We start from the raw sequence: 25,535 nt of genomic DNA on the forward strand, positions 1-25,535 counted from the left end.
GCGTTCGCGCGCGCGACGCCGCAGTCGACGCCGCGGTTGTCTCCACTATGTACGGAGCGGAGGGCGTGGAGGACATTAGAGGCGCCCTAGCAGCCGCCGGAGAAGAACGCCCCTCCGCCCTCGCCTGATCCCACAGCTTCGCGCTCTCAGGAGAGGGCGCACATCCGGGCCGCGTTCGTCGCTTGCGCACGCGAGATTGAACCGCGTTCGCCGGCTCACCCTCGCAAGCTTCTACTCATAGGGAAGCTCACGGCGACGCCTACGGCAGAAATGCGCTTGAATTGTCCATATAATTGCTTCTCAATAAATACGGTTCTGGTCCGAGAAACATTACAGGGTGAAGAGGAATGTGCTCCCGGTGTGCTAGGGGAAAATGTATCTTTCTCGCATATTCACGTTTCCGTCACTCCAGGAGTACGTGTATAGGACGGTCATCCTGTCCTGGCATCTACCACAAGTTGGAGGTTTATTGCCAGTGAGTAGAAAATTATGGGTTCCGAATGTGTGCCCTATCCGGAGACAGAATAGGACATCTGTTCCGCGTGATTTTGTTGCGGAGGGCGAGAACCCTTACTGTGGCTTTATCACATGCAGCTTATTTGTTTCCACGTTCCACATGTGTTGCCAGTAGTTTCGTAGTTTCTTTGCTCAGAAAGGCCTCATATCTGTGACAGGGACAGAAGTGGTAGGATTAACAGCTTGCGGCGCAATCGACGTGGCCATATGGTCCGCCAGAACATCACCCTCAATGTCCCTATGGCCAGGCACCCAGCACATCATGACATGCTGGTTAGATACGTATGCTTTACGCAGGACGGAATAGAGCTCATTAGGTACGGGATTGTTGTACTTACAGAGTGACATCAAGACCTTCACGACGCTTAGGTCGTCTGTATATATAATTGCTTTTTGGAGTTTTGATTTCTTTGTGCTTCACAGCCGACAATAGTGCATAGGTATCAGCAGTAAAGATACTTGTTTCCGGATGCAGTACATCAGACTCTGCGAAGGATGCGCCGAGGGCCGCATAGGACAAACCGGCATGCGACTTCGATGCGTCTGTGTAGAACTCTGTGCGGGAGTGCTTGTAGCGTAGTTCTAGAAAATGCATTTGGATTTCGAGCTCGGGAGAGTTAGAAGAGATGCCTGCGGAGTTAACGTTACAACAAAATGACATGTGTTTGTCTGGGCCTTGATGAAGCCATGTCTCTTCGTCAAGACATTGGCTCCACGGACGCCTCTTGCTCGGCCGCTGATGATTACGTCCAGTCGCCTTCCAGTAATTGTGTCTTATTTCCATTTTATCTATTGATTTTCGAAAATTGTTGCCCGACATAGACTGAGTGAAAAACTGAATTCTGGGGTCTTACGTGCCAAAACCACGATTTGATTATGAAGCACGCCGTAGCGGGGGACACCGGATAATTTTGACCACCTGGGGATCTTTACCTCAATGCACGGGACATGGATGTTTTTGCATTTCGCCCCCATCGAAATGCAGCCGCCGCGGCCGGGATTTGATCCCACGCCCTCGGGCTTAGGTGCGCAACGCCGTCGCGACTACGCCACCGCAGCGGGTTGAGACACGTACAAGTGAAAGACGTAAAATGACTTCAAAAGGTTTGGGTGCCCTAGGAACACTGGTGGCATCGTTCATCCTTTCCAAGGTGTAATCGCCACCGTGGGCATAGTTGTGTGGCTTCTAGTGTTACGGCGACAGCAATTAAAGGGAGGCCCAATGTGCATTCACGCCGTCGGCGCCGCCACCTCTGTTGTGCTGTGCCATGTAAAGCTCATCCGCTTGCTCGTGGTGTGACGGCGTGGATGGCGCTTGGCTGCAAAGACGACGAATCGAAGTGGACGCACCGCCAGCGCTTAATCGCCTCGACGACGGGGCAAAAAAGGGCAAAGGTGGTTAGCTCGAGCCAAGGTTACTTAGGGAGCTCATCTCAAGGTGGTTTCAGATGCCGGCTAAGGCGTACCTACGAATTATATAAAACGTGTCAACTTTGGTTGCATTTCCTTATATGTTCGACGAGTTTCAACGTAAAGTGAAAATAATGCGCGTACGTATATGATGTACATGAGCTGTAACTGACGTAGTAATTCTGCGGAAACCCGCAAGGTGGAGAGAAGTAATTAATGCTTCGTGTGTTGTCGACAAATTCGACTTCGCCATGCCATCTGCTAGCCGCCTGGTTAGCTCAGATGATAGAGCGGCTGCCCCGGAAAGACGGTGGTCCCGGGTTCGAGCCCCGGACTAGGACGAATTGTTCTTCAACTTTCAGGCTTTTCTTTCGAGGATCCTGGATGGGTTTACTTTGTAGCAATTGCTACGAACGAGTGGTTGTCTGATTTTCTCTTTATTAATTAACCTGTAACCGCATTGTATAATGTTAGCACCACTATTTGCCTTACTGCTACTTCTTCATTGGACCCGCAACTAGCCGTCGGCTATGGGTCCAATCAGGTTTAAAAACTATATTCTATGTCTGCATAACAAATTGAAGTTGAAAAAAAGAACCCACTGAAATGCTTTTATGTGAGAACCCCTGCACCGATTTGAATTAAATTTGTTGAAATGGTCAAAGGAAGTTAAGTTCTAATGACTGCAGCTAGCTAAATGTTTATTTAAAACAGCTGAGTTGTTTTACGGAAACTACCGAAACATGTTAAGTTAAAAGAAAAGTTTAGAATTTAAGAAATCGGTAACTCCGCACCAAGAAGAGACATCGCAGTTGTGTAAGCTTAAGCAGTAATAATTCTGTTTTTCATCGTCAATAAAGTTTGTCTTTTTCAAATACAATCTTTTTATTATTCAAAGTGGTAAAGCGGTTGCCTTAAAAAAGCATTTCTGCAGGTTAGATGTAACTGAATGTGAAAACTGGAGTTGGCCCCGAGCGAAGGCTTCCTCTTAACGGCTGTGTGTATGCTCTGGTCTGAGCAGTAAACGTTAAGCCGGTGCTATCTAATGTTTCACATATTTCGCTACACTAGCGGACATCCTTCTGTGGCAATGAAGGGGACGCTACGGGGGCGGAGCCTCTACGCATGCGTTACCGCGCCAAGTAGTCCGCCAGTTTTTGACAGTGCTCTTGGTTGCTCGGAACAAACGCTGAATCGACGCAGCTTCCACGTGCGACGGTTTCGCGCTTGCCCAGACGCGGAGAACCGCGAAATAAGTAAACATTTACATTCAGCGGTGTGTATTGTCCTATTTAACTGTTGCTAATAAGGCGTCCATGTTTCCTCTTTCCGAGCTTAAGCTAGCGTGGGCGAAAACACCGGACTCTTTTCAGAAGCGCTCTCTCTTGTCCGCGCTTTGCCTCCGTAGCCATCCCTTCATTGTCAAAGAAGGTTGTCCGCGAGTGTAAGCGCTCACCGACGCCGACGGGTTTGCCGTCGGTCTCGTTTTGTGCACCGTCTAAGTGCGACGCCCGCAAGGCCACTGGCGGCGCTCAACACGCCAACGTTTTGAGACGCCCGGCAGCTTCCAGGGTGCTGTTCCTCCGGCATAGCAGGGGGCTGCCTTGCGTTTTGTGTGACTACAGCATGTCGCACCCAAATTAACGCGTAAGCATCATAGGGCTACTTCCCTCGGAAATCTGTGCATCCGTCCGTCTATCGGTAACGCATGACACGACGCGTTCTATATAGGCGCACACGGGATCTTATGGGAGTACACATACGCACGCGCACACGCACACACATACGACGCCGTCACGTGACCACACGCGTTCGTATACATCAGAGAGGCATGCGTGCAACATGAGGGACTGGAAAGGATGCTTATGTACTATATGACGCGTCCCACTAGAAAGTTCCTGCAGTGTCTTCTTTTTAGCTAGGAGGCCATTCGTTGATCCCAGCGGAACGCAGACCTTGCTGTCGCTGTCAACGCTTCGTCTTACGGGTGAAGCTGCCAAAGTATTTTGACAGGCTCTTATTATCGCCGCCGTGGGGCCATTCAGGGGCCGCTTAACAATCAATTTTATTTTGCTTTGTTCCTTGCTTGTGATACCTCGTGACATGTGGCCCGTCCTTGGCGACATTAGAGAGTCAAATACGAAAGCCAGCAAATAAAGCTTTGGCAGTTCCGCCCGAAGGTATTCGAAGCGATACCTAGGTTTGGCATTGCGCTCGAGCTCCTCACACGGTGCTTTAACAACAAATATAAGCGGCATGGCGCGAAGCGCAGCGCGCAAAACGGTGCACCGTCACCCTCATCACCTTGCGATGACGGTGCAAACTGCGCCCACAATGCGTGGGATCTGCACTATTTTTGCGAACTGTCGAATTTTTGAAAATGTTTTTAGAGGGACAGATAACCGTTCAGAACATGAATCGAGATAACCCGCTGATGGAATGATTTCCTATCGTAGTGGCTAAGACAAACCATGTTCTTCTCATTAAAACTGAATTGAAGTTTTAGTTCATCACTAAAGTCGCGAAAAAGTGACATTTGGCGCGCCACGCGGCAAAAACACGAAGCTGCCTAATAGGTAAACCACGTGACCTGCTGCTAGCATACGCGGTTCCTGGTCTTTTGAGTAGTATTGAAATTCAGTGTACTTTTTATTATTATACGTGTTTTTCTCACAATGTGCAGATATGCTTTCGTTTGCAGTGAGCAGAAAAGTGGCGCTGCCGTCGCCTTCCTTTTCAGTGAGCTGGCTTGGCTCGTCTATCGACAGAACAACGACGACGGGAGCCAGCCAACCATGGCGTAGGCGTGTACGCGGAGAAAAACATGGTACAAATATGAGAAATGTCTGTACAACAACGCGAACTTAGCACACCAGATTTCATTTTTTAAAGTGGTTGAAAAGGTCAAAATGTAGGGGATTAGCCATAGTTATATTCGCTCCTGTGAAAGCAGAACGATGGGTGGCTTTCACATTTTGCAGGTCAGGCTCTCGACATCGCTCTCATTTGTCGACGATGCTGGAGGCTCTTTTTAGAGGCTGCTGAGATCTAAAAATTATGATTAATAAATATCCGCGTGCTCGAAGTAACTGCTGCAGATGAATGTTAAATGTCTCATGTTAAATTTCTTCATGAGCCAGGAGCTGTGCTTAAAATGATAAAATATTAGCATGGATTAAAGCCTACCTTACAAACCGCCATCAGTTTGGTACTTTAAATAAAACCTCTGATATAGCTGCTGTCGATTCTGGCGTCCCACAGGGATCCGTCCTTGGCCCCATTTTCTTTTAGTTGCATATAAATGATATTGTAACTAACTTCTGTTAAAATCAGGCTTTACGCCGACGACTGCGTTCTGTACGATGAAATTACAATGAAGAAGACCAACTCCGGTTAAACAGGGACTTTAATAAGGTAGTTGAGTGGTGTAAAGAATGGCAAATGTGCAATAATTTCGAAAAGAAAGTATATATGCGGATCTTAAAAAAAAAGCCACTGCTATAACGCTATGGCACAGAAAGCTCTTTTTTGTCAGAGGTGATGCAATATAAGTACCTTGGCTTGTACATAACAATGGATCTTTCCTGGTCAAAGCACGTTAACACTGAAATAGCAAACTGTCGCCACAAGTTGTTTTTTTCTAAGACGCGTATTAAAATCCTTCACTCCAACAGTAGGTATATTGGCATACAAAACACTCATCCGCACCATTTTAGAATATGCTGTAGATATATGGGACCCGTTCACTAAAAGTGACATTGGAAAGCTAGAAAACTTACAGAAAAAAGCAGTTCACTTCATCTACAATGCATATGGGCGTAGTTCTGTTACTAACCTTTTATCTCTGAGCGGCTTGCCTTCTATAAGCGATAGAAATCGTGTATGTCGCTTAAAATTTTTTTTCCAAATAATAAATCGTCACTACAACATCGACACGTCACACATTATCACCTATACAACAGGTTACGCTACCAGACAGCGGCACTCACTAGCTGTAACTCCATTTAAAACACGTGTCAACTGCTTCAAGTATTCCTTTTTTCCTAGAACTATAGTAGATTGGAATAAGCTGGCCGATAAAACTAACACAGGACTCATTATCACTTTTCGAGACATATCTTTAATAAAAATCATTCGTTGCACTTCCTGAGATTGTTAGGGATAGCACTGTTGGACTGTATGATTGGAAAAATCGCTGAAGTAACGTTTAAGCGCTTGTTTTCTTGCCTATTTTTTTTTGCGCTTGCGTGAAGCGCTTGTGTGAAAAAATTTTTGTGTGCAGTTCCCCATTTTTGTATTTGTTTTTCGTATTTAGGTTTTGCAAACTTGCTCGTGTACCATGCTGATAAGATCTTGTTTAAGATTCCAGTATCTATAAATAAGTAAAATAAATAAATAAATAAATAAAAATAAATGTGTAAACACCACCGAGGGTGAGCTTTGCATTGCGCCATAAAAAACTAGTCCTTAAAAATCAGTTGTCAGTGCCATTAACAAAATTCAGGCCCCAAACCGAAATCCCGCCTCCAACAGTCACTAGAACTTAACTTTCCCTCTCAAATGTAATGAGTTCAATTAAAATGGGTTGAGGGGTTAACTCAGAAAAGCGTTTCTGCGTTTTACATGCATTTGAATAGGCCGCGTTGGAGTTGTGCCCGAGCTAAAGCTTCCTCTTAAGAGTGCCATCTCTATGAAATGAAATGGTCACGATATGACTGCGAACCAATACGTGCTCGTTGGCGAAGTTATCCGTAGCTTTTGGCCACAAGTTACACGAGCGAGGGAAAAATAGAACGCGCAAGTGTTCAAAACCACAGAGCGGCGATCCCGTCAAGCGCCCGTGCGTGCATGTTTGAAAGATGTCTATGTGTACATACGTCGTTGTGTGGGCCAATTGAAAATGGCTTTCGTACGATGCGACGGCGGCGCCATGAGCGGTGCACCTTAACGGTGCGTGAAAAGTTTACGTAGGGTTAGGTAAGGTCTTACACGTGGTGCGCCAGTCGCTTCAGCCACATCGGAAACAGCTCTGAAAAAAAAATTATGGGGTTTTACGTGCTAGAACCACGATTTGATTATGAGGCACGCCGTAGTGGGGGACTCCGGAATAATTAGGACCATCTGGAGTTCTTTAACGCGCACCTAAATCTTAGTATACACGGGTGATTTCGCATTTCGCCCCCATCCAAATCCGGCCGCTGTGGCTGAGATTCGATCCCGCAAGCTCCATGCTTAGTAGTCCAACACCATAGCCACTAAGCAATCACGGCAGGCAGAAACAGCTCTGCATGCCTTCGACTGCGCTGCTTGAGCGTCTCAGCGTTCGTGCGACTACCGGTCGGCAACTTCGCGACCGAGTTTGGCACACCATACAAAATCGGTTGTTCACACCTGCGCCAAACCTGGCACGGCCGTCGTGTAGTACACATAGCCAGTTTATGGTTGACCCGCACAACGCCATACAGAGGGACAGCCTACTCGAAATCCATTTTTGCTTACAAACCAAAAACTATTTCTTCAGTTTTGTGGCGTTCAGGTATCTGTCTTCCACTGCCGAAGGGCTGAATAGTGCAACGTTGATAGGCTTCGCTTACCTTCGTCGCATCTTTGTAGAACAGGTTGCCACTGTGACATGACTCTTGTCGCTTGCTACGAGCTAGGGTGGTGTTGGATCTTCAGGTGCCGAATTCACCGCACTTGTTTTGCCCGCTGGATCTATGTAGCCCATAGCGGTATGCCGCAGAAGATTTTGGCGCCACTGGAACGAGCACCCTATCGACCACAGATGTGGCACGTCACGTCAGTCACTAAAGCATGCGGTCTGCGCACCTCTTGCGCCTAATCGATCGGCTCGTGGCACATTGTTAGCATGACCAGCCGCACCTGATAGGAGGCTCGAAGGCCCCCGCTGCCTTTCAAAGGACATTAAAGAAAAATGTTTTGCCAAGTTAGATCGCTAGATGATTTTCCTAGAAGTGTGTCGCTGTTTTCTGTCTGACAAAGGTATGACCTTGCTGCGTAGAACATTGCCACCGAGGTTTCGAGCTACTGATTTTCAAGTTTTATAGCCCGCGTCTAAAACGGGATCAGTTGACGTAATACCCGCGTGACCCCCCTGCCCGCCGCTCTCAGTGAATCAGCGATCGTTGACGTCACAGGAGTGGTATTATAGTCGGAAATAGGGGGCCCGTGTACTCCGATTTTCGATTTTACAGTGAAGCTGTATATGACTAGGGTTCCATAAATTTTTTCGTGTCCGTGCATCAACAGTAAATAAAAACAAAACATGAACGTCGGCTGATTCCAGAGATAGTACAATTGCGGGCCGTGACCACGGTGCAGGTGAAGCAGGCTTCAAGCACTGCGCCCCCAATAATAATAATAATAAATAATAATACATAAATAAAAATGCTCTGTTTTAAGTCTGAAATCGTTTGTGAATAGCATGGAATCGTTTGTGAATAGCACACGAACTCACGAGCAGGAGGCGTTGCCATATACGCAAAAGACAAAATGTATGTTCAAACCAAGGAGGTTTAAGAAATTGAAGTTTTTAGACCTCCTTGGTAAAAAACCCTTGACTCGCAAGAGGACAATGCCTGCCACTGACTGTGGGGATTTCTGTGCTGTGCACACGAAAGACGTACATGTGATAACCACTGTGTATATATGTGTCTGCAGGCGCGCACCCAAGTGTGATATCAAGAAGCTCATGACCACGCACTTTGCAAAGATTAGCCGTGATGACACTAGCCCTGTAGCGAGGTCAGAGCAGGTGTAGGGGGCTTGGCAGCTTCCAGTTTGACGAACCTATTGTAGGCACTGTTTACCAATGTCCAGGAAGTCAAACAACATTCAAATGTAGCACTTAATTTTTACTATCCGTCCACTTCACAGGTTGCCTTCTTTTAGTTGGCAGGACATGATAGCAAATCAGGAGATCGACACCTAGAAAGTCCTTCATTTCTTCTGCCAACATAATGAAGATGTCGCCATTCTGCTCAGCACACCAAGCGCTTTCTTTTACAATGCAGCGCTTTTTAAACACAAGTACGATACTCCAACTAGCCCCAACGCAAGTCCTAATGAATTATTTTATAAACGTTCTCTGCAGCTCTCTAATTTCACAGCAACAACAAATATTTTTAGTGTTACAAGATCCGCCAGTTCTTGCAATGGTGACAGCGCTTTATTTCACTACGTTGCACGGCGGAATCAGCTGTGACTAGCTCAGTTGTACGTGTCTTCATCCATTCGATGGCCCTATGACAGCACATATAGTTTTTCCAAGAAGAAATTGCGAGACTGTTGGCTACCTTCACTCTTTCGTTATTTTGGCGGCCTTGAATGTTTTCGCTTCCCTGCGTGTTCTGCATCAATCCCTGCACTAACATTGTCAACATCTTCTAAGAGTTGCAAATATTCGTCGTCGAGGTCTGAAGCAGATTCACAGTCGCCTTCATCAAATAAAATCTATGTAATATTTGTGTCCGATACAAGAAATCTGCGCTGTTTCCAGCCATAATCCTGGAAAATAAATGTCTGCGTCTAAAATAAAACTGGACACGACATGAAGGAACAAAATGAACAAATTTATTCATTTCAAGCGTCTATTAGAACTAAAAGTGTCACCCTCAAGTTAACGCCGCCAAACGAGATCTAGCGTTCCGTCACCATACACTGGAACACATATGTCCCAATGCCTGTTTCTCAGTAAGAAAAAGTAGATTATGCTCGTTTACGTTCGAGAACTTTGGCTTTTGAAATCTTTTGATCACTGCACATTATCACACATTAGCTTTATTCATTGAATAGAGAAATCTGCGAACAAGTACTTAATTCGCCGACGGTGAATTCAGGTCTATCACAGTTGGCCACCCATTGCGCAGTTTGCAGCTAAAAGCCCATTTTTTATCGCACACGCCTAATCTGTACAAATAAAAATGAAAAGGCCCACCTCATTTCAGAGGCCTACCTAATCAATAAATGTGGTGACAGGTGCATGAACCAGGCGTCACTCGCACTACACAACAAGGAAAGATGTTTTGTAGAACCATCTAATCGTTAAAATTATCGGACTTCTTGCTTTAGCACTCGTCTTTCTTGTTTCGCTTTTGGTTGAGGGAATGAATGGTGCGCGGTTGTATACGCATGTGTTGTGGGGATGCGCGACTGTCACGCGTCCCCTAATATGTTGTTTTCCCGCATGGCTCGCGTGGCCTGGCGCCCGCGGCGGTCGGAGTGGTTGAGACGTAGTACGAGAGATGGCGCGAGTGTTGCGCTGCTAACGCCGCCGACAGACGGGGTTACTTGGGCGCCGAAAGTAAGGTCTCTCTATAATTTTCAAGGTAGCGACATCTGCCGCGCGCACCACATAGGAAGTTCCTGTAGCAGACGGCGCCCACGCTAAACAGCGGCGCCGCGGCATTCGGGAGGTGAAAAAATATCTGCATACGCGCGGAAATAAAACCTACTGGTGCCTGACTGTGGCGAAAAACGAAAGAAAGACCCGAACTGCTAAATTTAGTCCTTTAATTTCAAATGAGCGCTCCAAGAAAATAGCTCAAGAGAGCGTGATGAGGGTTCGATCGCCTCGATTCCGCATGTTTACATTTCGTTCGTTTGCGCTCAATCACCGCGCGATTCTTGGTGATTGCTTGCACTTAATCCCGTATGCTCTGTGAAATATTTTGCATGTGAGTGTGCTGCGTACACATAGCGGTTGCATTGAACGAAGAAATCGTGTAAAAATGAAGGCTGACAGTCGCTCGGACCGAAAAACTTTCGACATAACGTCGCTCAAACGTGCGACTCTCAAAGCGCGCGACCCTCACGGCAACTAAACAACATCCTGTGTGTGTGTGGAAACGAGTGCGGCAACAGACTTCTTGCCGCTGAGTGTGTCTGTCGTGTAGCGATTACACGACGACTGCTGTGTCTTGTGGCTCAATGCTACGAGCCAGTGAAACTGTCGTGACATGATGAAGAGGTGGTATGGATCGTGTCAGCGTGTCTCCTCGATCGCGTTCGGGCTGCCAGCGCGATCTGATCTCGCGGCACACCAATATCAAGCGCTGTGTGTGAGCGTGTGTGAATGCGGTTGACTGTTCTCGTGAACCGTGCGACGTCGCCGCGTAAACTCGAATCATGACGCGCATTGTTGTGTTTACCCCTTTTCGCCTCCGTGCATCGCTAAATCCCCGTAAGAATAAGAGGGCCCTTATACGAAACGCACGCCGATTGGCCCAGCTATTACTGCACTGTGTTTTGCTGGCAATCCCTGCATTGCTTGTGGCGTTTTTCTTATGTACATTAGCAGTTGTGTGTTTTTCATCAGTAAAATGGCATTGCCGATTATTAAAACATCTTCGAGTGTAAGGGAAACTTGGAAGGAACGAGCTCGCAGCTGTATGTAACGTATTTTGATATATTGTATTAAGCTACATTATTTTACGGCCAGTAGCTGTGGCTATGCAGTATTCGTTTTTAAAAGCAGAGTAATGCAGGCACTTAGCAATAAATTTATTCACATATGCAATGCAGAAAATACGATTAGTATATTGGAAATTACTTTTCGGGCATGTTGTAAAGCGCAGTTAACAATGCGCGCACAAACACAGGAAAGTGTAAAAGTAGAATTCGTTGCTGAATTTTATTTTTTATCGTGCGTAACGCAATGCGGATATTTGTCAGCGAGTTAATGCGTTTCTGCCCCACTATTTACTTGCATGCTAGGTCATACTGCACTTGCTAAGTCAACGGGCTCGTAATGCACTAAAATCAGTGATCTCCACAAACTTCGGCCGTCAACATTTATGCGCGCGAATGAAATAATACTGCAGCTCTGCACACACAGGTGTATACTTTCTCTCGCACCTTCGTATCGTTCTACATTACTTTTTTCGCATAGTCGTGCAGTTACCGACGGTTCAGTCTTTCCGTCCATTTCTATGCAACCACAGTTGCCTTCTGGTTAGGTTTTGATTGCTGGGCGGGATGCAAAATAACTTCTTGTCGTCCTCCGTCTGATCTCGGCACCCATCCGCACAGCAACAAGGCATTTCGGTCCTTCCTAACCTAGGTCATACCGATCTATTCAGCAGGCTCACAGCGAATTAAAATAAATAATCTCCACGAACTTCGGCCCTCAACATTCATGCACGCGAGTGAAATACTATCACCGCTTGACACACGCACGTGTATACTTTCTATTGCACCTTTGTATCGTTGTATGTTACTTGCCTCGCATAGTCGTGCTGTTACCGACGGTTCAAAGTCCGTCCGTCCAATTCTGTGTAACCATACTTTTCGTCTGGTTAGGTTCTGGTTGCCGCGCGCGATGCAGAATAACCTCTTGCTATCCTTCGTCCGGTTTCGGCACCCAACCGCACAGCAACAAGGCATTTCGGCCCTCCCGGAACGAAATTATCGCAGCGATGTGCATAGCACAACAGGAGAAACGCGCGCACTTCGCCCGGCGCGCAGGAACTTTCATGGCGGCAAAGGGGCGGAGCAAGGTCACATGTCACCGATCAGCCTATCGCAGGCGTTGTCGGCTGGATCAAAGCCTGTCGGTGCTTTTAAATGATTAAGGGATTTTAGCCGAAAGACAAGGCGCTTTCTCTTTGGGGTTGGGACAGCAAGCAGTGCGGACGTGCCGTGCCGCACGTGCACTGATCCATGCTTCTGCGAGACCGTCTCGCGTGGCCGCCTTCGAACGCGACACCGTTCGCGTGACCGTCCGCGCGAACGACCAGGCGTTGGGATCCAGCATGGGGCGAACATATTCGCTCGCTATCCGGTCGCGGTGAGTCGGACTTCTAGATTTGTCGCGCGCCCATCGGCATGTTTTGTGGATAGCAACTCGGATAGCAGGCATTGATCTATGAAAGGTGCAATAAATGCCCTTGTGATTGTTTGCACTATTGTGTTGTCGTTCCTTTGTCCCAAGAGTACGGGAGGAGAACCCCACAGTGTGAGCTTTCCTATTAATATGGCTGTTTAAATACAATAAACTTTTAGTCGTGAGTCAGCGCTGGTGTTTCGTATCTCTTCCTCGTCCTTGTTATTAGTGCGTGCTGTAAATAATAATAATACAAATGTATGCCGCACCTGATGAGCACAAGGAGAGTGTAACATGCTCATTAATATGTACCAACAAGGCATTTTGATAAGAACACTGTCGAAACATAACTAGGTGGTCTGTGCAGATGAATGTCATGACTAATGGAACGAAAGCTGAAAAGGAACACGAGGGCTTAGGACAAAGAAGATGACGCAGAGTATGTGGACTGCTCAAATAGACAAGTGCTCGCCTAAAGGGGCCGTGCAACACTTCTTTAAAGCCACAATTTTTGCTGTAGACCTTTCCTTAGCATTTCAAAGAACTAAGAGCGAAAGGAAACGTGATAACCAATGCACACACACCCAAATTATCGGTCACAGAAAATTCAAAATACAAGCAAAATGAGAATAACTCCCATGCCGAATTTTCAAAACTCTGGATGTCACATTTCACTCCCCCGTAACATGGGAGTGTAACACCCAATAGAGGCAAAGCGTCGATGTTGCGTAAAGAAAGTTGGCGCGCCATGGTTGCCAAGCTGACTGAGCTTCTTGATGGAATCATCATGGCCGCCGAGATCGGGTGGCATGCAGTTGGAGGTCATTCTATGGTTGCAACAGCTTCGGCAGGGTGGCTATTAAAACATCATGTGCTCAGCATGTTCACTCATCGTTCCCCTGGTTGCAACACTTTCTTTGTGGCTGTGTGGTAATTAGGTGATGCTTAAAATGGCTGTAAAATGCAATGCCGTAGTATTTTTTTCCGCAGTACTCGCAGTGCGAGCGTAAATCACACATTGCAATTTTAACCAGTGGTCATAGTGCTGCACATCGATGTCACATCCATTGCATGACATCACTGCATCTTGATGCTGCAATTGGTGCCACCAAGGAACCTTCCTCAGGAGCATTGCAGAGCCCCGTTAAAGGCAAGCTACGACAGAATTTCTGTTAGCTGAATTTGTTATAAACCAGTATTCTATAGCACTGAACTAATCTCGGCATAGCCTCAGGGCTGGTAATTGTACAGTTTTTTTAGTAGTCTTTAAACAGCACCTAATCATACGATGCATGCACCTGGTAGTGTTTCTATGATTAGAGTCCCACCATGCTTCGTCAGAGATTTTTTAACATGCTATGGGCACCGGGCACTCGGGCTGGCTCGCGGAGCCACACCTGGAGAGCCACAGAGACCATTCAGAGTGCCGGGTAGCTTGAGCGTCTCATACGGGAAGAGGGCTCGTTGCAGCACACCGCCGCAGCTGTTATATCTACACTACACAAGCAGCATGGCCTCCAAGATTATGGAGGTTATGCCGAGGAGCAGCGCGTCAGATCATGCGTCACTTCCAATGAGCGATGATGGCGGTGATTTTCCAATTTCAGTATCAAAAACGGTTATTTTTGCGTCTCGCGAAAACTCCCGCCAGTATTTCAAACGTAAAATTTTCTACGGAGGCTTCTTTACATCTACACTATTTTGAAGCAGGTTTTTTACAGAGTTCAACTTAATTGCAGTTGGACTTTAAGATAGCCACAGTGCTCCTCCCGTTTCTTCATTATACTAGTTTAATTTGCACTGTATTAAAAGCAGCCTCAATCATTTATCGCGCAGGCAAGATAAAATCCCACCTTGCGTAGCCCAGCCACATGATTTTGAGAGACTGTGTCCTAGGATACTGACTGGCTTGCAGATCCCAAGAATTTCTTTTTCATGGATGATGTAGCAACAGGAGAGAATGTGAAAATACTTGAACCAACATAACAAACTTTGCTATGCATATACCCTCTGATGAGACAAAAATTAAGCTCATGTTCATGTTTCCCAAGTCGTACTACAGTCCACCACAAATGGAAAGCACTCAATATGGGCCCTGATAATATAACGTGCATGGCTGGCGAACTACATAGGGATGCATGGATGCATAGGATGCATAGGATGCATGGATGCATAGGATGCACTTCTGCATGGGCCCTTCTCACACAGGCTGCAAAGGTGCATATGCAATGAGCACGAACTTCATTTAGTCGAGACTGCAGTATGACTGCAGTGAGAAGTTAGAAGCTTGCGATAAAATATACGTGCCCATCTATGGAAGCATTGTAGAGAAATCGAAAATTTTGTTAGATTGAAGCTGATGTGACATCTCCATTTGCTGCAGGACCCGCTTAGTGCGTCCATGGCAACCTGCTATACTCTCAATGAATCCTTCCTCACAAATGGTTGCCAACTACACTATATACTGTTCATGCCCGAGTTGAGCATGAAAGTTGCACAAAAAGTTCCAGTTATGCCCGCCAGGCGAAGTGTAGATTGCGATAGCAAATTAGTAGACAGCTGTACGAAGCAAGGATAGTAGTCTTAAGGGCCGTATGAACTTGTAAACATTCGCTTACTAAGTTAACAAACATGGTGTCACGCGAGCATAAGCAAACATGAACGCCGATGACTGCGGAAACTCGCTGTCAAAACGCTGGAGTGAGGAAACGCAGCAGTAGCAGCGAGCGAATTGACCTTCGTTGTGCCTCTCCCTTCAACGCGAACTAAGCGGCGAGAACAAAACGCGCACGAAGCTATGAAACCTCGGCGCACCTAGACTCTGTACTCACTGCAGATCGCTTTCAAGAAAAGGCCTGCGTGGCCGTGCCATACGCAGCAGCAGTCGAAGTAGAACGCTGCTTTGGAGCCATTGGAGACGAAAGAATATCCCATAAAGGCATGGCTCACATCACAATCAGCAACAGCGGAGAAGGTAGGTCTGCCATTGGTGGGCCAACCAGTTTAGGATTTGGAGAAACGTTTGGAGCAGAAAGAATCACATTCTCGAGCAGGTTAGAAGCAGCTACACCAGCATTTTGGAGCATATCCGGAGCAGAAAAATTCGTCTTTTTGGGGCACTTGGAGTAATACAGCAGTAATCTGTAGCCATTTAGAAGCTTGTTATTACTTTGTAATCAGTAAGTGCTGTCCATCAGTGAAGCAAGACACAAAGCCAACAGCAAACAATTACGCTTGTCTCCGCACGGACACTATACCATGCATGAAATGTTGCGAACCTATTATTTCGGTATGGAACTAACTGAATGTTGTAAACAATTAAATAAAAAAATGTAGGCTAACGAGAGCAAGAATATGCACCTAAAGCTTTGAATAACCCTAAAGGCCTACTAGTACACTTATAGGCGTATCCGTGCTCGTACTGTGATAGGAGATGGCGGGTGCTTGCATGCAGGCACGTACCCAGGGGGGGGCCCGGGGCCCCCCCCGAAATCAAGTGACATACCCCCCCCCCCCCCTTCCCCACCCACGCCACCACTCACACATTCCTAAAGCGCCACCAGATCAATGTTGAGACTTGACAGCTGTTCATCGGTCAGCATTATGCTGCCTTTTTCACTCCTTTTAGACGGCGGTAGTTATCGGCACCTCTTGTAATGTGAAGGACAGGTTTCTCATAGATTCGGCACCCGCGCGATCAACTCGAGATGCGTTCAGTTGTCACCATCTATTCAACCGTCACGCGCATAGCTGTTGCTTTTGCTAGTTCAACCTTCTTTGTTTAGGCTGATCCTGGGACCAGGAGAGGGATGCGGCTGTTACTCAGCTGGTCTGTACTCTCATGGAACGAGTTGCGGCCGGAGAAAACGCCAATTGCGTTTAACTTTTCCCTTTGCTTCATTATTTTCTTGAGTTACGGCTCGCCGCGACCCTGGCAGATGTCCGGAACCATATACACGTGATATGGGTTAGATAAGGTGGGAAATAAAATAATGTGAAAGAGCGTCCATCATGAAACCCTGCAATAACCCTTAAACCCATGAGCAAGATGACTGTGGCCCGTTACCTCGTTTGTTTTTCCCTAACTGTATTGCACTTTTCGTGCAAAATTGGCAACTGGAAACAAAAATCGCAAGGAGTTGAGAAATTAAGCGATATACTAAGGGAGAGAGCCAAGGCAACAACCAAACTGCAAGCAAAAGCGAATAATAAACAAGTTAAGCGTTGTTCATGAGACTATTTATGGATCAACATCTTTTTATTGAAAAAGTAGAGAAAACGCCGCCGGAAGTGTAGAACAAATACTTGTTTTGAATGACGCTTCTACAGTTATCGGTCGAACCGCCTCACGTAGCCACTTCTCTGCTGTGCTTATGTGGGTGTTTTTCTAACCTTTCGCGGTGAGCGCAGTACGTCTAGAATGGCAGAGTCCTGCGCTCTACGTGGTTGTATGGGACTGGCGGCCGCACAGCGTTACGCAATTCGTGGAACTGTCAAAACTGATCAACAAGGCTAAAATAACTGATATTCGAAACTATAACATGAGAAACACTGAAGAAGCCGTAAAAAATGAACGCAGTCTGAAATCAGTAAAAAAGAAAACCTGGCATAGGACAAACCATGATGTATGCACTAAAAGATAAAAAGGGAAATATCATCAGCAATCTCGAAGATATAGTAAAAGCAGCGGAAAAATTCTAAGCTGACCTGTATACAGTACCAAGAGGAGTCCCAATACCTCACTTAGAAACAGTAATGAACAGGATACAGAAACTCCTACTTGACAGAAACCACATTTGAAACCTGCAGAAACCCAGAAACCCACATTTGACAGCTTCTCGAGAGTATAAACATCTGGCATTTCCCTGGCATAGCGAATCTTGTTACACAAAGATGCTTGAGGTCTGCCTCACCAAATTACGCTGCCGCATTTTCTCCATAAATTTCTATTTATACAGGTCGGGTTTGGTTCCCTCTCCCCTTTGTTCTTTTTGTGAGGAGGAGGAGACGGTACAGCACTTTCTTCTATCTTGCCGCCGCTTTGCTGCGTCAAGAAAAAGATTGTTGGAGATACCTTTTCGAAGAATGGGCCAGGACTTGACAGAACCTGCAATTCCTTCATTCGGGGCGTCCACATTGGGATTCAGCCACAGGGATGCATGCTTCGCTGTCCAAACATTCCTTACAGAATCTAAACGAATGGCCTGCTAGATTCTATTTTTTTATTACTTTTAAATTAATTATTCCTCATTCAACAGCACCTTCCTGATTTTATTTTAGCCGGTAATTCAACCCTATTCAGTGCTATTCGCATAGATATTAGGAAATTTATGCTCTATATTATTTTGGAATAATCCACCCATTTCTTGGCCAATCCCCCATCGTGTAGGAGCCACACGGGCCACAGGCTGCAATAACAACAACAACAACAACAACAAAGGAACAAGAGATCAGGATCACCAGTCGGCCTCTAGAGACTGTGAAGGAGCACGTTTATCTAGGTCAATTATTCACAGGCAACCCTGATCATGAGAAGGAAATTCATAGAAGAATAAAAATAGGTTGGATCGCATACGGCAGACATTGCCAGCTCCTGACTGGAAGCTTACCATTATTATTGAAAAGTAAGGTGTGCAATCAGTGCATTTTGCCAGTGCTGACATATGGGGCAAAGACTTGAGAGCAAGTTAAGGACCGCGCAAAGAGCGATCGAACGAAGATTGCTAGGCATAACGTTAAGAGAGAAAAAGAGCGGTTTCGATCAGAGAGCGAACGGGTATATACGATATTCTAATTGACATCAAGAGGAAAAAATGTAGCTGGGCAGGTCATGTAATGCGCCGGTTAGATAACCGTTGGACCATTAGGATTACAGAATGGCTACCAAGAGAAGGAAAAGGCAATCGAGGAGGACAAAAGAATAGACGGAGCGATGAAATTAGGAAATTCGCGGGCGCTAGTTGGAATCGGTTGGCGCAGGACAGGGGTAATTGGAGATCGCATTGGAGGGAGAGGCCTTCATCCTGCAGTGGACATAAAACAGGATGTTGATGATGATGATGATGGAGGTGGTGGGCCCCCCCCGAAAAAAAATCCTGGGTACGTGCCTGCTTGCATGTATAATTAAGGGAAACATACCGTGTACTGTGACAATTTCCCCTTCCCACTTTTGATATGCTTCACCCCAATACTTTGCGTATGCTTCACCGCGTAGGAATACTCCATTGAGACAAAGCTAACTTTCGAAAACGGTCGTTATGGAACGCGTCGTACTTTCAATCAATCAATCAATCAATCAATCAATCAATCAATCAATCAATCAATCAATCAATCAATCAATCAATCAGAAAAAAGAGTGCTGTATCATCGGCATAGCCAACCCATTTACACTTTGTAACGGAGCCAAAAATATCGTTTATATAGACAAGGAATAAGAATAGCCCAAGAGTGCTACCTTGATGGACTCCAGTGCTAGTGTTTTTAGGCTGTGAATTGAAATTACAGTTTGAGACAAACTGACTTCGGTACTGTAATATGAACGCAGAAGGTCGTTAGACTTCACCCGCCTGCCATACTGTTCTAGTTTATACATTAATAGATTATGTTGTACGCAGTCAAAAGTTTTCAAGAAGTCAATGCATACACCTAAGACAAGGTTCTTGCCCCCAAAGGCATCAAGTATAAGTTTTTTTTATTAAGAAGGGCTTTTCAAAAAATAGCATTGGGCTATGGAAATTAGAGAGTGCTTATTTAAGAATCCAAGAATTTCGCACGGGCAGAATGTTTTCCAATCCTTTGGATAACAGTGGTAGTATAGATATCGCCTTAAAGTTTTCTAGATCACTTTTGTCACCCCGCTTGTGAATCGCAATTACCCTCGCAATTTGCATCTGTTGCCGAAAACAGCTGGTTTTTAGCACTGAATTCAACATTTGGATCAGGATAGGAGCATTTATATCTATGACATATTTGATAGGGCAAAGTTGCATCTCATTTGCGCCCAGTGTTCTTTAACTTTTTAAGCTGTTAAATATCTCGATAACTCATTCTCTGTTGTCTGGCAAAACATCATACTAAAAGATAATGTACTGTTTCCCCGATTAGGACACGGATTTACGTTGAAAGCATTTGACTGCGCTAGCGCAACAAAATGGTCATTGAGTGCATCTGACAAGTCTACTCCATCTTTCATTTGAGCATTTATGCACAGACCTGAAATTGCACACTCAGCCTTAGGATCATGGTTTTTAGTCCTTTTCACAGCAGCTAAGTATTGTTGGCCACGAGAGAGAAATAACTAGAAAAGTATTCTTCCTTTGTGCTCTTCAGTCTGGCCTTCATGCGGCACAAGGCGATTCCAATTTGTTGTCGCAGGCGTTGATATCGCGCTTCAAGGACGTCGGTCCGACGGCTCAGTCACGAAGCAGTAAGCAGCCGTTTGGGCAAATGATGAATCGACTGCAAGATGCAATCATTCAGATTAGTACATGCACCGTTGGAGTACTGCTGCCGAATAAAGTTGCCGAGCTTCGAAGCCACTGGCGAGGTTTACAAAAGCGGAGTCGACGCCATTACTAACACTGGCGAAATGTTTCAATAAAAGACGCGGCGCCGCACAGCAATAGCTTGGTAGCTAACGTCGAAGTAGCTAGGCCTAGCGTTGCCGCGGTGGTAGCTACAGCGTCCAGCGAATCTGCGTGCGAGAGCGCCGGTTCGAGGCTTCAATTGATGCAGTTTCGGACCTTCGGTCATGGCAAAAACTCCGGAAAATTCGACGACAAAGTTTTTGTTTTGCGTCAGAAATTTCAGATGTTCTTATACATTGACTATGGGGTACATGGCAGTGCCGCGAATGCGTCGAATTTTAGGGCATGTCCGAAAAATCGGGCGTCCGCAAAATCAGCAGTTCAGTGTAATTGAACGTTCACAAATCGATTCGCACAGTGGAGTAGTTGCATAACCCTGCTGAAAACACTGCATTGCTGTGAAAACGCGAAAATACCACACTTTTGCGCAGTTGGCGGAAGTGACGAGTGGGGCGGATAGTCGAAGTGCAGGCTAGTCGAATTGTAGCAAATTGCGCAAATCGCGCAGTTGGACCACCGCTGGTCTGTGTTAAGTAACTGTCAAGGTACGCACACAAAGGCAGCAGTAACAGGCACACGATATGTGAGGGCTAAAACTTTATGCCACAAGTAAAGTGGTTCGGAGATGGGGGCACCCGCACAATGTTTATCACAACAAATGAGCCTTTCTTAGCACACTGAGGCCCTTCTGACCACTGCGTACCGCGGCTAGCTGCACATCCCACACACAGCACTTTCTTATGGCTTTTGAAAGATCATGCGTAAGCAGTCACTTTGGTGGGCTCCATAGTCCTCATTGCCTGAGATCTGGCATGCCGATGTTGTATGTGGCCCGCTCCATGTAGGCCAGTGGACCTGGCAGGCCTTGTGCTTCACCACCCATTGCCATAGACTGCTGGTTTTGTGTAGGCATTCCTTGCTGTGTGCCGCCTCTTGGAGATGGTTGTGGCTGCGGCTGCTGTCCAGTTGCATTCGCTGTGTCATTCAGAAGATTTTGCCAGTCGTGAATCTTCTCATTGTACTTCTGTAGCAACTGTTCTTTGCGGGCCAGCTCATTCTGCAGCTCTGTGTTATCCTACGGAAGCAAAATCATTCATGCATCGAGTCACTATTAATGCGTTCATGCTGAGCAACGAAGCCCCTTCTGTCATTACTACCAGAAAGCAAGCACAGTAAACAATACACACTGCTTTCAATAATGGAAACAAAAGGGGCCCTGCAACATGTTTTCTACTAACAGATACATAAGCCTTTCCACAAATAAGTAATGCTGCGGTGAACACCTCAGCCAAGTATATGACTTTACTGCACATAGTAAAGAACCTGAAACGACAACATCAAATACATGATGCCACTGCAAACTGATGCGGGAATTACAAGGCGCTGTTGCCGCCCGTATTTCGTTTTTGTCTTTTCTGGATTTCTAAGCCTCTTTTCACAGTAAGACTCGCTTTACTGGAACTACAGAAGGTTAATTTACTAATACAGCACAAATCAATATTCTCTTTAGTGTCCTCTTTTAACATGTTCACACTGTCATGAGTCGCTTGGGGCAACATACAGTGAGCCGAGCAATACGAATATAGAAAAATTTCAATAACAGGCTCTGCTACATCAGTTGACATGGGGACGTATTTTCATACGATCAGTTTTGGCGATACTATCACTTTACTATCGGCTTCGCATGACGTAGTGCTCCACCAACCAATCTGCGCACGTGTGATGGCCTGGGCGATAATATGACCAAAAGTGACCATCCCATGGTTGCATACTTAGGATAAGAGCAAGCAGATGTGGGTTTGTTGGCTTTTCCTCTCACTTTGTCCACATTTTGTCAAACGTTTGTGCAAATAATACCCGCCTTAAAGAAAAGGGCACGTGGAGCCTCTAGCTGGGCAGGAACATAGTAGCTCATGCCACACCATGAGAGAGCAGTAAATGCCCAGCACTGTGTGGGCCATTAGTGACCGATACAGCAAACTTGGCTGCTTTATTACATTTCCTACACTGCAGACTGCAGGAGGTACAGACTAGCAGATAGCGCAGCTGTCACAGTTTGAAGAGGTGCATAACATGCCCAAAAGAGTTGCTAACAGAAGCAAAACGCAAACTTCGAAAGTCAAAAGAAACCGCCAATGTCCGCGTGTAAATAAGACACTCCCGTCCAGAGCAATCATGTTCTAGTAAATACAGGTTGCAACACATACAATGCCTTTCCCTTTTTCACACAAACTGAAGATCTGATTGCTGCAACTGATTATTATTATATCTGAACATAAAGCTACCATTAAGAAGCCAAGAACATTTCAGCGTTCCTAATAGTGTAAACACAGCACTTTTTCTTGTCATGAAAGGTTGCAGTGCTTTGCAGAAGCCTTACTAAAGAGTAGAAGATGCTCTATGGTGCTAATTGAAGTATTAATAATACCTTAATTTTAGCTTTTAAATGGGCCCTGAACCACCTCTTGGGCTTGGTGAAAAAACACGGTCCGCGGATAGCATACGCTGCTGTTAACACCTCAGCCAAGTTTTGTAGTCGCGTGCGGCAGGTGGAGCTCGCAAGCAAAGTGCGAAGTCACCTTCTCTTAATTACTCTCTCTTCAACAGAAGCCTGCTCTTCACTCTCTTCGAGACGCTTTATTTCGTAATATAGCAGATTCCCATACGCGGCTGCTATTGGCCAATAGCTGACATCAATCAAGAAGGGTGTCTGGATCAGTGCGCTTCTTCCTACTGTTACTGTGTACATTTATTAGTGTGTATATTTAGTGAGTTTATTAACAGGCTGAAGTAAGCGAACATCTGCTTTAGGATTTCTATAATAACTACACACTTCCGGAAGCAGCCGACTATCGTCTGCTCACGCTCGGCCGACGCCGCCCGCATAGAGATTGAACTTTGGCCACCCTGCTTATCGGTGTCGTAGCCATCGCGCCTCGCTATTGTCAACTAGTTTTGAACTTTCAACTAGCCTATAACCACGCGGAACTTAAGGTTATACCACACGTACGCTTGCCAGCGCGCGCTCACTCCTTGCCGCTCCTGGTATCGAGCAGCCTTGGCAGACTTCAATCCGTATTGAGCTATTGATGGCGCTTCAAAATACGCGTTTAAAGTGGCTACTATCGGTCAGTCAAGGTGGTGCAGGACGAAGCCTGTCCGCCTCATGTAGCACGCGTGAGCGCGTACTCAAACCCGGTCGTGCACAAAGCCAACGATTAGCATGCGCACTACAGTTGCATGTAGCTGCGGCCTGTTACGTAGCGTAGATGCCGCAGTCGCTGCGGGGTGCCATGACAAGTCCGCTCGCTGAGTGCACTGCAGCTCGCTTAGGCCAACCGCGTTTGGCTTACGTTTGGCGCGTCATAGGCGCCATAATTGCAAGTTGTACCGTCTACGTGAACATCCAAAATCAAATTTGAACTGCGCGCCACGGTAAGGTTAAGTAGGCCGAGCGTTGCGGGAACACCCCGCTTTGCGGTAGCCTTCTCAGTGCTCCACTCTTGCTGAACGCATTGAAGTAGCACTTTCTGCAGCAAAGTACTTCTGAAATAGTCTAATTAAACTTGAAATGTATTTCTCGATTTCCTTCAAAAGATAGAAAGTAGTTCAGGGCCCTAAAATCATTGATATGTGAAGGAATGTGTTAGGCATATGTAAAATACTAAAATCCTTTTTTTTTGTTTTACAGAAGGAGAACTTTGATGAAAACACATTGTATGCAGTTGCACCATGTAGGTTGACTACAGCCCCTTGGACGAGACAAGATCAAACACCAAATCATAGAGAGCACTTAGATCACCTCAACGTCAATCGAATACAGAATCATTTGGCTAGCGAAACATCCGTTTCTCATTTTTATCCTTCACCAATTCACCTAAATCAAGGATGTTTAAAAAACAAGATTTAATCACTGTACTCGACATGTGATTAAAACTTCATGATTGCATGTGCATGATTTCTGCATGATGCTAATGAAAAGGTTGATACTGTTGTGTCGTTGATCATCGCGTGGAAGGTTTCATATGGTAGCATTATAAAAAGGCTACACTGTATTATGCATGAGCATAGAGCTTCTTACCAAATTTAATAGAGGAAAATTTGGCGTTGCAGTCATTCAACAATCATCCGGGTGATCGGCAGTGTATGGATTTTTCTGTAATTTCGTATGGCTTTAGTGAGGAAGCAAACTGCACTTTCATTTATTCTTTGCAATTCAGGCTAAAAACTCTTTGCACACAACACTTCTTCCTTTAATTCTTTAGAGCATAGAGTGTTTTGTGTTGACAACTTCATTGTGTTTGGTCATCGTCAATGCATACATAAATCGCGATATTTCCGCGTATTGTGTTGCTAACCTCAATGGCATTTGGGCAGTGACACTCATCATGGCGGAGTACTTTAGATATTTTACAGATTTTTTGTTTGCAATGTCCTAAAAAAACAAAACGACGATAGAAATTAGATGGTAAGCAATTTGGCAGCAATGCCATCAATAAAGTTTAAGGTGATGATATTACGTTAAAACAAAAATGCACAAGCTGTTCAAACCCAAATGGACTAAATCTCAACAAATTTGTGTACTGCCCAATATTCCCATTCTGAACGAAGCATTGCACTGACAGCATCTGCAGACACTACACCAGATTTTCCCCCAGTAATCTTGGTATGAAAATCCATGCCCCTGAGTGACAATTATGTTTACACTGCTGTACACAATGCTTACTAAATATCTACCTTTCTCATGCCCATCCTTTTTTGGTAACTACACACTACTCTTCCAATTTATACAAAGCACAACAGTGCATGAACAATTGGTGCCTGTGATAGTGAAAATGATAACTAAACCCAGGAAAATACTTCAGGCATAGCTATAAAATGCAATGACCATATACTGGAAAAGGACTTACCTCCATGACCAGTTGTTCTGACTTCTGAGCAGACAGTACCAGCCTTTTCTGAACGAAGAAACTCTCCATCTGCTTAGCTACATCCAGGAACCGCTGTATAGTCTGCCCAACTCCTAAAAGCAATGAACCAAGCAAGGGCAACAGCAGTTTTACTTGAGCGGATCATGACAAGAATGAAGCTTAAGCATTGTGGCGTAACAGATTTTTGTCGCAAAGATTTGGAAGGGTTTGGAGGGGATTACCCATTTAGAGTCTATGCACATGTGAGGC

The 25,535-nt window shown here is 45.6% G+C and overlaps 2 protein-coding genes across 4 annotated transcripts in view; both read right to left on the reverse strand.

Moving 5' to 3' along the window:
• LOC139061246 (putative uncharacterized protein DDB_G0268364) overlaps positions 1-7,918 on the reverse strand; it is a 36,260-nt gene extending 28,342 nt beyond the window's left edge. The window contains exon 1 of the mRNA XM_070540952.1: positions 7,521-7,918. The gene's annotated coding sequence lies outside the window, so the exon portion shown is untranslated. The remainder of the gene's footprint in view (positions 1-7,520) is intronic.
• Positions 7,919-20,937: 13,019 nt separating this feature from the next.
• LOC139061251 (mediator of RNA polymerase II transcription subunit 28-like) overlaps positions 20,938-25,535 on the reverse strand; it is a 97,590-nt gene continuing 92,992 nt past the window's right edge. For all 3 annotated transcript variants that reach the window (XM_070540959.1, XM_070540961.1, XM_070540960.1), the window contains exons 4-5: positions 25,266-25,378; positions 20,938-21,430 (exon numbers count right to left, since the gene is read on the reverse strand). In XM_070540959.1, the coding sequence (XP_070397060.1) occupies positions 21,149-21,430; positions 25,266-25,378 (395 nt within the window). In that variant the 3' untranslated portion in view covers positions 20,938-21,148. The remainder of the gene's footprint in view (positions 21,431-25,265; positions 25,379-25,535) is intronic.

This window comes from Dermacentor albipictus, chromosome 6 (genome assembly GCF_038994185.2).
Source record: "Dermacentor albipictus isolate Rhodes 1998 colony chromosome 6, USDA_Dalb.pri_finalv2, whole genome shotgun sequence".
Taxonomy (NCBI): Eukaryota; Metazoa; Arthropoda; class Arachnida; order Ixodida; family Ixodidae; genus Dermacentor; species Dermacentor albipictus.